This window comes from Gastrolobium bilobum, unplaced genomic scaffold (assembly GCF_033153095.1).
Source record: "Gastrolobium bilobum isolate Gb01-03AN ecotype WA unplaced genomic scaffold, APGP_CSIRO_Gbil_v1 utg2182, whole genome shotgun sequence".
NCBI classification, from domain to species: Eukaryota; Viridiplantae; Streptophyta; class Magnoliopsida; order Fabales; family Fabaceae; genus Gastrolobium; species Gastrolobium bilobum.
The window spans coordinates 817,645-830,578 of NW_026899651.1; the positions used below are offsets into that span (position 1 = coordinate 817,645).

At 32.7% G+C, this 12,934-nt stretch overlaps 1 protein-coding gene across 2 annotated transcripts; it reads left to right on the top strand.

Moving 5' to 3' along the window:
• Nucleotides 1–5,312: 5,312 nt before the first annotated feature.
• Nucleotides 5,313–11,895, top strand: LOC133292270 (protein LEO1 homolog). 2 transcript variants are annotated; one of them, XM_061490666.1, is made up of 11 exons: nucleotides 5,313–5,427; nucleotides 5,958–6,298; nucleotides 7,582–7,723; nucleotides 7,809–7,994; nucleotides 8,482–8,658; nucleotides 9,705–9,836; nucleotides 9,919–10,098; nucleotides 10,183–10,314; nucleotides 10,419–10,523; nucleotides 10,605–10,856; nucleotides 11,628–11,895. In XM_061490666.1, the coding sequence occupies exons 1-11, from the start codon at nucleotides 5,326–5,328 to the stop codon at nucleotides 11,763–11,765; spliced, it is 1,887 nt and encodes a 628-aa protein (XP_061346650.1). In that variant the 5' UTR covers nucleotides 5,313–5,325; the 3' UTR covers nucleotides 11,766–11,895. The 2 variants fall into 2 exon arrangements, with proteins under 2 accessions (XP_061346650.1, XP_061346651.1); XM_061490667.1 differs by having other exon boundaries at nucleotides 10,611–10,856.
• The last annotated feature ends 1,039 nt before the right edge of the window (nucleotides 11,896–12,934 follow it).

A 12,934-nucleotide genomic window follows, 5' to 3' on the forward strand; every position in this document is an offset into this window, starting at 1 on the left:
ATCTACTTTTTTCTATTTTGAAAAAAAGACCACCCAATTATTGGTGATCCTGGATCACTGGAAATTTTCCCCGTCTATGACACCTTTCCCTTTTGTCGCAACTTGGAAGTAATACGGTTATATTTTTCATCAATGCTTCATTAGCGGTGCATGTTGTAACGCTCGTCCGCTTCAAGAATCAATGACTAGCCCCACATACTAACACGAGATTTTTCAGTGTGCTTTTTCCTCACTCGGAAACTTCCCGAGAAAACTTCCCAGGAGGTCACCCATCCCAGAATTGCTCCAAGTCAAGCACGCTTAACTGTAGAGTTCTTCCGATCCGGGCTACCGAAAAGCAGATGCATCTTGTTAGTATAGGTAGTACCAATTAATTCTTATAAGTTATCCCAAACTGTGCAGTCTTATACTTGCACAGCCTTTGAAATCTCTCTCTTTCGGGTGTTGATTCGATTCATTCATGCATATAACCCCCGCTGGAAGTCTGTCAGGAGCCGTTCCACGTCCGTGCTTCTTTGCACCGGCGATTACTCCCCGCCCTCGTCAGCGCTCGGGATGTTACACATGTTTTGTTTAATTTTCACATAAAATTATACGGGATATGTTATTAACTATTTTTTCTGTCTATCTTTTCTTACCACTCTCCGAAATTATTAGATCATAATCTCAACTATCTTTACTATTTCTCTCTCCAATTGAGATTCTAATCTAACGGTGTTAGAAAATAATAGGCAAAAGTAGGCATAAAAAGAGGTAAATTGAATAACATATCCCAAACTATACATTAGTGAGAAAAAATCTCAACAACATTTTAATTTTTTTTTATAAAAATATAAACTAATCAAAACACTTATTAAAGTTATGAATCCATGGGAGAAACAAGTGGCATAATTTTTATTTTTATTTTTTATAAAAATATAAACTAATCAAAAAACTTATTAAAGTTATGAATCCATGGGAGAAACAAGGGTTTTTTCACCTTTTTGCCCCTCATTAATTATTTAATAACCATTTTGCCCCTTATTGCAAACTATCTACCAATCTGCCCATATTTAATCGATTAAATCAAAAATTTAATCGATTAAATGGTCAAATGAAGATTTAATCGATTAAATCTTCAACTTAATCGATTAAATCTTCCTCTTTATCATAAGAACAACCTTATGTATGGGAGATTTAGTCGATTAAATAGGAAGATTTAATCGACTAAATCTTCAAGTCAACGATTTTTGTCTATTTTGATCATTTAATCGATTAAATTTTTGATTTAGTCGATTAAAGAGGAACAGATTGGTAGATAGTTTTGAATAAGGGACAAAATAGTTATTAAATAATTAATGAGGGGCAAAAGGGTGAAAAAGCCGAGAAATAAGTGGCATAGTTTTTTATTTATTTTCTGGGAAAAAGTGGCATAATTTAAAGTGGAGAGAATAAAGCTTGTTTGAAAATAATTTTGCTTTTGAAAAAGTAGGAATTAAAAAATAAAAAATTATTTAAGTACTTCTTTTTTATCTGACTGTTTTGAAAAAAAATAATTTATTTTTCATAGTTTATTTTTAAAATATAAAAGCAATACAGTAATATTTTTTATTTTCTTTAATTTATTTCTATTAATTTCAAATCACCTATATTCCCAATTAATTTGAGATAAATATATTGTTAATATTAATGGTGATTTCAAATTACTATACCGTCAAAATTGTGGTTTACTTAAATTTTTAAAATTCATTCTTAAAACTATTGGATTTATCTAGTGTGAGGAATTTGAGTATTTAAAAACTCATTCATGCCCCAAAAAGGGTCCAAATTAAAAAAACTTGGTGGAATCTTAATGTTAAGTATGCAGACGCTGCTAGATATGGTGGGCCGTGTCTTTGGTCTTAAACTGATTGTTTGTTATCCTAGTATATACTGATTGTTTGTTATCCAAGTATATACTGATTGTTTGTTATGCAAGTATATGGAATGCCAATAAACCATGTGATAAATGTTTTACATGAGCCAATTGCTTTGCTACCTCTAGATGTTGACTTTGAGAAAGTATACGTACAAATTTTGTAATCTATAGGTGACATGGTAGCAACGTCATGATTATTCAAAGAGATAGCAACTCTTTGAAATAAATAACAGTATAATAAGACATTTATTCGAAGTTTCTATAGCATAAAGTCAGTCCATTTATTTTTTATTTTATTTTAAAGATGGGCGTTATTAGTTGTCGTTTGGGGTTTACATTGATGACGATTTTATTTAGTTGGCTTACTGTTATGACTTATGACGTTTAGCCAGGTATTACAAATAAATTATATTTTATTTAAATAAAAGTGATGCTTGTTTTAACTCATATATTAACCTTTGAAATTTGCATACCATATGCTCTTGACCTTTAGATGCAAAACCTTCAGACTATGTTATATACATCTCCTCCTTTAAGAACCTGTTCAAGAAGGCAGTCTTGACATTCATTTGAAGTTCTTTGGAAGACGATCCGAGTTGTCCTATCACTACAAACCACCTACCTAAAGCTCAGTAATTTGCGTGAGTTCGAGCAAGTAGCTGCCAAGCTAATTTGGAAGAAGGAGAAGCAACGTTAAATATTTGAGATCTGATTTGAGAATTAAGAGAAACAAATACAAAGGGTTAACCCTCAAAAGAGAGGGGGTTAATGGACCTTTAACCCATTTTGACCCGCACAAAAGCGAGACGGGTTACATGGTTGGTATGCTTAAAGTCTCATCCAGCCATATTTGGCTGGCGGGGTAGGATGGGGCGGTTTGCCGATTCGAACTTGTTTTGCCGGCCTTAGTAACCGTATTGGTACCTAAAAATTATTTAACATTTTATAAGTAATCAAGATGAGCCAAAAACTATATTTTCATTATTTTTTTGTTTGTTTATTGGTAAAACCGATATTTCATTATTTAACATTATTTTAAAGACAAATATCATTTTTTTTAATCAAACAACTACAAAAGTACATGATATATGTAGTTAAATTAAAATAATATTTCAAAGTGCAACTTATACTTCCAGTGAATTATTTTTTTAAATAACAAATGTAATTTTTTAAAATAATTTTACATGTTTTTTTTTTACAGTTTTAAATTTTTTTATTTTGTATTCTATAATTTTATATTGGACTCAAATTAATTATATATTTTTTCAATTTTATTTTTATAATTAATTTTGTTTAATTATTCTTAAAAGTAAAAGTACACATATAATATCCAAAATACTTAATAATTATAATAAACATGAAGCCCGAGTTGTAAAGACCATTTATCTATGGATTAATTACCTCAAACTTTGCCAACATAACAATGTTTTTAAACAATATTTCACCATGTTTTTTTTCAAATTTAAAATTATATTTTTATCAAATTAAAATTTTATATTTACGTGCTATTTATTTTAAAATTATTTATGTTGACAACTTTAATTGAAAAAGAAAAAAAGTGAAACATACATACAAAAAACCTTAAAAGGTATTGGATTAAGATTTTAAAAGATTATTTAGAATTGGAGAGACATTAAAGACTTTTTTAAAAGTCTTTTTTTACATCAATATTTCATAAGATTGAATTTTAAAGGATTTTAATAGAATTTATAAGATTTGAAATGACATTGTCGATTCATAAGATTTTAAAAAATCATATAAATTTTTAACAAACATTCAAAATTACAAGAGTAAATAAAAAAGGGAAAAGTTATACTTACAACCTATTTTTGTTTACAACCTTTTACAATCATATCTTAACCGTTGATTTCCATCAATCAACGGTTATCATTCATTGCAAATTAAATATTAATCAGTAGCTTACAAAAAAAAAAATCAATAAAACATAATATAATTTTTAACAAACATTTAAAATTACTAAACAACAACTTTTCACATATCTAAAGTTATACTAAGCATTAACATTTTCTCGTTCCTGCTCTTGGGTTTGACCCATGAGTTGAAAATTATATTCTTAATTTGGTATCAAAGCTATGCATATATGATTATAAAACCAATTTTTTTTAAAAAACCTAAAGTTCATGATAAATTTTCGTTTGGAATTTTTTGCAATTGATCTTGAAAACTTTGAGATTTTTGTTATATGTTATGAGAGTTTTATAACCATATATCATATGCATATTTTATTTGAATATTCTAAGAAAATTCTGAATTTGAATTTTTAGGTTTTTTACATGAAAGTTCAGAAAATTTCTCAATTTTTTTTCAATCGATACATGGAAACCTTAAATTGCTTTGGGATTTTTGAAAAATAAGTTTTTAGTTATCTATTGACACAAAAATTGTTTGAAATCATTTTCTATATTGAAGAAATTTCGTTCACGAATGTATTATTACGAAATAAGGGTTCATATTATGAAAGTTTCAATACTTCTTTAAATTGATATTGTTTCATTGATGTAAAACGAAAATTGGTTTGAGGGCTTTAGTTCCCCTATTATTTTCCCACTGTTTTAATTTTTTTAATATAAAAATCACACCTTTTTTGTGCCAAGAAAAATTGTGACCCACAGATTGAAAAATCACTTTTTAAATTTTTCAAATTTTTTCATAAATGGCTTTAAATTATGTTATTTTTGAGATAGATTATATTAAAATCTCATTTGTTTGTTGTTTCTGGGTTGTTTTGAGATGAAAATCGCTAAAAAATATGTCTTTTTTGAGTTTTGACGAAGCTTCCATGGCGGAACCCGATTTCGAGCGGGTCAACCTACCAAAGGAATAAGAAAACACTGAAATAGAGAAATCTCAGGAAATCCTAGGGTTAGAGTGAGATTGTAAGAGAGACATCCTATTTACATTTCTTTCTAAAAAGTTTCACGAAATCCACTCCAATAGAAAATTCATTAAAATCGTTAGATTTTTGAATACCACAATATTATTTTTTCATTGTATAAAATCTGAATTGAATACCAACGGATTTGAACGGACTCTAAAATGATCTTTTAAAATCCTGATCGAATAACACGTTACTTTTTTCAATCCATTAAAATTTTAATTGAATACCAATGAATTTTTTTGTCAAAAATTAATTTATTAAAATCTTTTGAAATCTCAATGTAATACACTCCGCAAGAAGTTAATTTTGACAACGAGAAAAAGCTATTTCAAATTTTGTCAACAAAAAATTATATTTATCTACTTTTTATAATGACGTATTTTTATTTTTAATTTTAATTTTTTGTTAAATGTCATGAAAAGTGGGTGGGGTGAGTAAAATCAAAGAAAGAAAGAAAGAAAGAAAAAAGAAAGACGTGAAATAAGAGACGCAGAGTTGAACGTTGCGAGTGAAGAAATCGTGGGAGAAGATGGGAGAAGAGAAGCGGCACCAGATGATGCAGAACCTCTTCGGTGATCAATCGGAAGAGGAAGATGAAGTCGAATCCAATCCCCGACCCTATTACGCTTCTGTAACATTCCAATTTCCTTATATCTCATCTTAAACCCTTGCCTTTGGTTCCCCCCTGATTTTCTAGCTTAGGGCTGCAAACCTCTCTCATTGCAAATTCTACATTTATTCAAGTGCCACACGTTCTTCTAAGATAGCTTGACATAACTGTATTGTATGTACGTCTGTTATTGCTTTTGTGAACTATATTCTATAGTGTAAAGAATCAATTCAACCTGTTAGGTGAGAGTCTTTTTAATGGTTTATATTGTTCTATAATATACCTACGCAAGAGCTCTTTGGACTTAAAGTATCGAACTCGTGACTTTATGATCACTGAAGTTCTGATACCATGTAAAAAATCAATTTAACCCAAAATCTTAAGGTGTTAGGTGATGGTCTTTTTAATGGTTTATATTATTCTCTAACATATAGTAATATAGTTGTTTGCTTTCTGTGTCATTTGTTTTCCATAAACTGTGTAAATATGAGTATGTTGAAGTCATTGCACATTACATGAATAATTGCTTTAATTTTTTATTTTTTTGTTAGGATGAAAGAGAGGGTGGGGTTGAGCCTGAAGGGGAAGGTGAAGTAGAGATTCATGGAGAGGTAGAAGTAGACAGTGAAGGTGATTTGCTTGATGGAGATCCTGATCCTGGTGAAAGTGAAGGGGAGACAGATCCAAGTTCCCAAGAGGTGGAAGTTGGTGATCAAAGAGAAGAAAGTGAGTTAATAGACACGGATAGTGGTGCTAAAGACCACTACAGCCCGAGAGTAGTGACAAGCAAACACAGGGTCGTGGTCGAGAGTGTAGTAGAGAGATCAGAGGAGAACGAGAACCATTACCCCATCAGTGATGATGAGGAAGTTGACGAAGCTAGAAGTTCAAGGTATCTTACGTGTGGTTACTGTAGAGCATTTATCTGTTGTTCTTACTTATCAAGTCTCTAAGTTGTATAGTTTTGATGGCTTTACATTATTGTCAATGGTTTTGTTCTCTCTCTATCACTCACACTCACTCTATTGTTTATGGTTAAGTAAGTTCTTGCTGATTTCTGTTGCTAAAGCAGTCCTTCTTACCCTCTTGTATGAGTTTATCACATCTTAGAGTTTGTGCAACATTTAGCATCGTCCAAAAATTTGTTGGTTATTTATTTTGTCTTCTTAGAATACTGTCTTTTTGGTTAATCTGATTTACACATTTCAGTCCATCAAATATTGACAAGTTCCTTTTAGAAGCCTTCTGTACACACGTAGGGTGTCTATCTGTCTACACATAATGCATACATGCCAGCACGCTGAAAGAGTATGTTCAAAATTGCCTTTGAATCAATTGTTTCTTAGCTTTATTTGTATTATTGTATAACCTTTATCAAACGATGGAGGTTCCTTTTCCTGTTCTGTGGAGTTGTGTTCATAACAGTGGAAGCTTCACAAGTTCAGTACCTGACAATTGAAAACAATTGAAACTATTTCCAGTAGAAGCTCCCTTTTCCTATACAGCAGAAATATGTTCATACAAGTGAAATTTCACAAGCTCAGTACCTAGATATTGAAATTGAATTCCGTTTTCTCTGATAGTTAAGATTTGAAGGGTAAAGAGAGAAAATATATTTGGGATAGGGATTCAACAGGCTATTCTTTCGTTCTTTTAAGGATACTGCATACTACCTGATAGCTAGAAGTTCTTTTCCTTTAGAGGTTTGAGACTTGATAGGGAACCTTCGATCTGTCCCCGTCGCCACAGCATTGTTTATTTATTTGTTTATTTTTTGGGTGGGTGGGGGGATGTTCTATTCTTGAGGAATTCATGATATATACCTTTCTTCTGCTTCATCTTCTGGGTTAAGTAATTTCTATTGATTACTGATGCTACATTTGCTAGTTATTGGAGATGCCAGCATATTCACAGGAAAGGCTAAAATATCCGGGTTCTGTAACTCATTTGATTTAACCAAGGAATTGAAATATGTGTCTATGTCTGTTTTCTGGTATGGGTTGTCCGTGCATATCCTCTTTTGCATTGTCGTGTTGGTCTGTTTGTAAAAAATTACCTAAATACTTGATAAAATAGAGAAAATTATTGATAACCTAATGTAAGAATTGGTATGTAAAAATGATTACAACTGTCGCGGTAAGATTTAGTGACTGAGAATTTTCATTTTTTTGGTAGTGGATCACCCAGAGATGACAAGGATCAGATTCCTGATTTGCATTCTGTTCCTGAAATTCGTGATGTATTTGGTGATTTTGATGATGAAGAAGAGGAGGAGGTGGAGTATGCAGTTCAGCATGACATTGAGCAAGATTCAAATGTGAGTGCCAGATGCCAATATTACCAATATATTTCATTTGTCCAAATTTTAAGAATTAATGGTATTAAGTAATTTCCTGCCTTAGAGATATCCTGTGGAAGAGGAAGGGAGCTATGAAAAAAACCTGAGAGCAGAGGATGTACTTGCTGATGAAGATCATCAGTATGAGTCAGAGGAAGAACATTTTGAGATGAAACCTAAAGAGAAACCACTTGGGCCACCGTTGGAGTTAGAGGTTCCACTGCGACCACCTCCAGCTCTTCCAGAAAAGGTCTGCCTGTAATTTATATGTTTGTAACTTTGTTTGTTATTTGGGTGGGATGCCTGTGTTTTTAATGAACTTATCTTTTAACTTACAGTGGCTGAAAAGGCACTTGAATACTATTCTTCTTTTGCTTAGTTTATGTTATGTCTTTATTATTTACTTGGCATATGTAGGGTGCCTAAGTGAATGTCTGAATTTTTATATGATAACAAGACCGTATCTTTAGGACATTTTCGTGAGGAAGCGTGTTAGAGAAATGTAATATAAAATCATTAATGTTACCTTCCCCTAACATCTTAAGTTTTGGATTGAGTTGGCATTTTACATATACAATCTAAGATTATGACAACATGGTCACGGCAGATACAGTTTAATATGCGGTTTCACTTTAGGGGATCATATCTGCATAATGAAATGAATTTTTTATGATGATGTGCATTCTGGTAAGAAATGTTGAATTTCAGTGCTCAGCTCCTCACTTTTTTTGGGACAGATGAACATGATTAAAGTTTCTAATATTATGGGTGTTGACCCAAAACCATTTGATCCTAAAACATACGTGGAAGAGGATACCTTTGTGACTGATGAAACTGGAGCTAGGAAACGCATACGCTTGGAGAACAATATTGTGCGCTGGAGGACCATCACAAATCCTGATGGCACAACATCTGTAAGCAATTGTATACTAGTATGGTTTGTTTTGCAAGCTACAATGTTCAAGTTTGTCATGGATAGGAGATGGAAAACATGCTGATATGCTTGTGAATACCTTATATTTCCCTTCGTTTTTGTCCTGATATTCCTTTCTACTAGCTTTACACTTTAAGGTATTTTATGAAAACTGGTTTTTAATATTAAGCTTGGCAGTTGGCACTATGATGCATTTAAGATATTGAGTTCAGGTGAATGCTCTCTGATGATTTTGGAATTTACACTTTCTTTTGTTTGTATGGCTTAAATTCTGACCTTTATTGCTAGTATCGTATATGTAATTTTGCTGCAGATGGATGGAAAAGGTTTTTTTTAGTGGGTTGAGACTTAAGGAAGTTTATGGTATTGTGAGGATTTGGTGGATGAAATTTGGACTTCAATTTGATATTGATAAATGAAATTTAAGGAAGTTTATGGTATGTGCTACCAAATGAGTAGGTTAAATTAAAATGACCAAGGTTTATTTGATAGTTAGCAACAAGTCTTGTACGGGCCTCGTTTCATAATGCTTCGGTGATATTCAACTGTGACAGTTGGTAATACAAAGTAGGAATAAGATGCTCTATGTTCTTTGAATGTTTTCGGTTCTTAAGTAATGTTTGAACCATAGATTGAATTGGTTCAATATTATGGGTACAGAATATGGCCATTTCAGTTTTCTTATGCGTGTGCAGAGTCGAATTTTAACTAGTTTATAAAAGATGAATTCACAAATTGCCTGAGCATGAATTAAGTGTTGTTAATGTTGAGATGGTGCAGAAACTATATCTTATGACTGTGAATATTAATCTCTTGCATTACTCAGATTTATGTCAGAATGTATGCAAAATGGATGCATGTGTTCTTATTTTTTGTTAACTGTACCTTCAGCCTTTAATGCTGGAAAATTTCAATTGAAGTATCGCATGTATTCTCTATTAAAAAATATCATTCATGATGAAGCTGAAGTATTTTTTATTTATAATTTTGATAAAAATAAGTAACAATACTTTTCTGTTGTTTCAGTATGAAAGCAATGCTCGCTTTGTGAGGTGGTCTGATGGCAGCTTGCAGTTATTAATTGGGAATGAAGTTCTTGACATGTCAGTGCAAGATGCACAGCATGATCAAGCGCATCTTTTCCTCAGACATGGGAAGGTGAATTCTGATATTTCCGTATGTTTTCTTTATGAGTTTTTGATTGCTTACCCTTCAATGGACCGTATGTAAATGCTTATAGGGAATCCTCCAATCTCAAGGAAGGTTATTAAGAAAAATGAGGTTTATGCCATCTTCCTTGACATCGAATTCTCATCGGCTGCTGACTGCTCTAGTTGACTCGAGGCATAAGAAGGTTTATAAGGTTAAAAATTGTATTACTGACATTGATCCTGAGAGAGCAAAAGAGGAAAAAGAGAAGGTATAATTAATTGGATCAAGTTTTTACTTGCCTATATTATGTCTCCTGAATAACCATTATCCAGTTTCCTATTGGTTTTTGCAGGCTGAAAGTCAAACAATCAGGGCTAATGTACTTCTTAACCGTAAACGTGAAAAGGTGAACCGGAAATATCCTCACACTGTGGAGAGGAGGCGTCAACTTTCTCCTGGATTTTTGGAGGATGCTTTGGATGAGGTACAGTTTCCAGATATTGTTTCCTCTCACTTTAATGACATTGTAGTCTTTTATTTGTATTTGATTCCATTGCTCTATACATGTCCTCCCTTCCCTCCCCGAAGGATGATGAAACAGATTATTATGATTCTCGTCGTTCTCAACGCCACTTTGAGGAAGATTTGGAACTGGAAGCTCGGGCTGAGAAACGAATTATGAATGCTAAAAAGGTATTATTACTCAGTCTTCTGTAATCTTACATTTCTGTGTTTTGCCTTTACCACCAGTGAATGTTCTTTTTTGAATCGTAGTCACAGGGACCCAAAGATATCCCTCGAAAATCTCCCTTGCCGCCTGCCAAATCTTCCCAGCACCCAATGGATTACTCAGATGATGATAGAGAGGAATCTGAGTATGAAACTGATGGGGAGGAAGATGAGAGGCCTCTTTCACATAAAAGGGAAGATACTGAGCCAGAGTACGAGGGTGAGGAAGAAGAAGAACATTATGAAGAAGAGGCACAAGTTAATGATTCATCAGATGAGGAGGAGGAGGAAGAGGAGGTATTATTACTTTATTAAAAAAATTGTTTGCTTTAAATTTGACCATAGAGATTTTTTAGTTTCATATTGCTTCTAATATGTCATGACTGTTAATAGTGTATAAGGGTTTATATGTGATTAACATATAAATTGGTTGACATAATTTGGTAGCTTTTCTAGTTTTTCCTCATTTATCACTGTTGCCATCCTGTGTTACTGTTTATGGGTTCATGACTGCGAGACTATTTGAATTTCTGTTTAATGGGCTATTTTCTTTATTTCTGTCTTCTCTATGCTCGTACATTGTTTTGGGACTGGGGAGGATGGCTTACTGCTTATTACGTGTATATCTTTTGTGGGCAAATTTTCTACGTTATGGTCTGCAGTCTCCTTAGGCTGCCAAAAGGAATAATGGTACATTGTCTTGATTAAACTTTGAAAATGCTGCTTGAAGAGGTTGGGGACCTTGTGTTTGGGAGCCTGAGATTCTTCAACAGTGATTTGAATCCTTATATATGCTTTCGTCAATATATTCAGAACATTGGAAGGAAAATACTGGCTTGGATTAGTTCACCATTTAATTGAGTCAATATATTGGGTATCCTCTTTTTTTAGGGTTTTTTAGGGGTTGAACTTATAGGGTTAGCTCTCGAACCCCCAAACTCTGAGAATTGTACATATCTATTGGGCTAATTGCGCCCTATTTGTTGTCGTTTATCAAAATTATAAATTAATGAACCATAACTGGATTAATTGCTGTTGTTTCAATGCTGTTTGAATGTCTAATTGCAGGAACCAAAGCAAAAGAGTAAGCAGTTTAGAGGCAGTGTCAAAAGGAAGGGATTTGAATCAGATGAGGACTCTCCATCTAGGAAAACAACAACAGTCAAACGGCGAATGGCAGTGGTTTACGATAGTGACGAGGAATGAATTTCTTCAAGCCAGATTTTAATAGTGACTAACCTTAGCCTTCAATGCAAACTTGAGCGTTGTTATTATGTTCTTGTGATGAAATGCGCCATCAGATTTTCAGTGATTTATTTATCGCTGTGTTTTGTTATTGGTTGTTATTTATTTTTTTTTTGGTAAATATATTGGTTGTTATTTTAATGTGCTATCTGAATGGTTGTTCCCTTCAATTTTTTTATTTTTTTTTCTTTCGCCTGTATGCTTGATTGATAAACGGGGTTAATTTGATCTAGGAAGGATAGCAATGAATTTTGCTGTGCTGTTCAAGTGAAGTTATCCTTTTTATTTTCTCTTTTATTCAGGAGCTTTCAATTGGGATTGAAAATAAACAATGTACATGGAGACAGTGTTTATGAAGTCATTTTAATTATCACATGATACAGTGGCAGGCTCAGAAAATATTATTTATGTCCGCACATTTAATGACCGGGTTCGGAGGCAGTACCTCCGAAATTTTTTTTTAAAGAAAAATTTAAATGTATTAAAAAATAAAAAATAAAAAACAAAAAACATAAATAAGAAAAGAAATTTTTTTTAACTTAACATAAAAAATTATTTCCAACACTTTTTTTTTTAATCAATTTGATTTATTATATAGCATCATAAAATATCCAATAAAATATATGACATCTCATTTCATCTTACCGTATTCCATTTATTTACATTCTATTTCTCATTATATATCTAAGTAAAGCCTAATCTAATCAAATCATGCTTTACTATTATGTTTAAAAAAAAAAAATTCCATGGATTCATGTCGGCGCAAGTGCGGACATGGGCGACCAAACAGGTCCGCCACTGACATGATACACTCTTATTATTTGAAAATTTAACCCACAAAGCTTCATGAACATGATCCCCCTCTTCCGTTGGACGTTCCTGACCGTGTTATTTGGAGCAAATCCTCATATGGGATTTTTTTTTCAGTTAAGAATGGCCTATAAGGTTCTAAGTAGCTACGAGGATACCAATGGTTCATTTCCTTGGATGACTATTTGGAGACGTTTCCTTTGGCTAGCGATGGGGGAGAAGCTAATGACAAATTCGAGGATATTCCATTGCAGATTGGCTGATAATGAGCTTTGTCCGAGATGTCACCATGCTAGTGAGACAACTATTCACGCCATCAG

What these genes read in the sequence shown, in the direction of transcription:
- LOC133292270 (XM_061490666.1), top strand. Translation starts at nt 5,326, where the DNA reads ATGGGAGAAGAGAAGCGGCACCAGATGATGCAGAACCTCTTCGGTGAT. An exon ending in ACATTGAGCAAGATTCAAAT is followed by an intron (nt 7,724 to 7,808) that starts GTGAGTGCCAGA and finishes TTCCTGCCTTAG; the next exon opens with AGATATCCTGTGGAAGAGGA. An exon ending in CAAAAGAGGAAAAAGAGAAG is followed by an intron (nt 10,099 to 10,182) that starts GTATAATTAATT and finishes TGGTTTTTGCAG; the next exon opens with GCTGAAAGTCAAACAATCAG.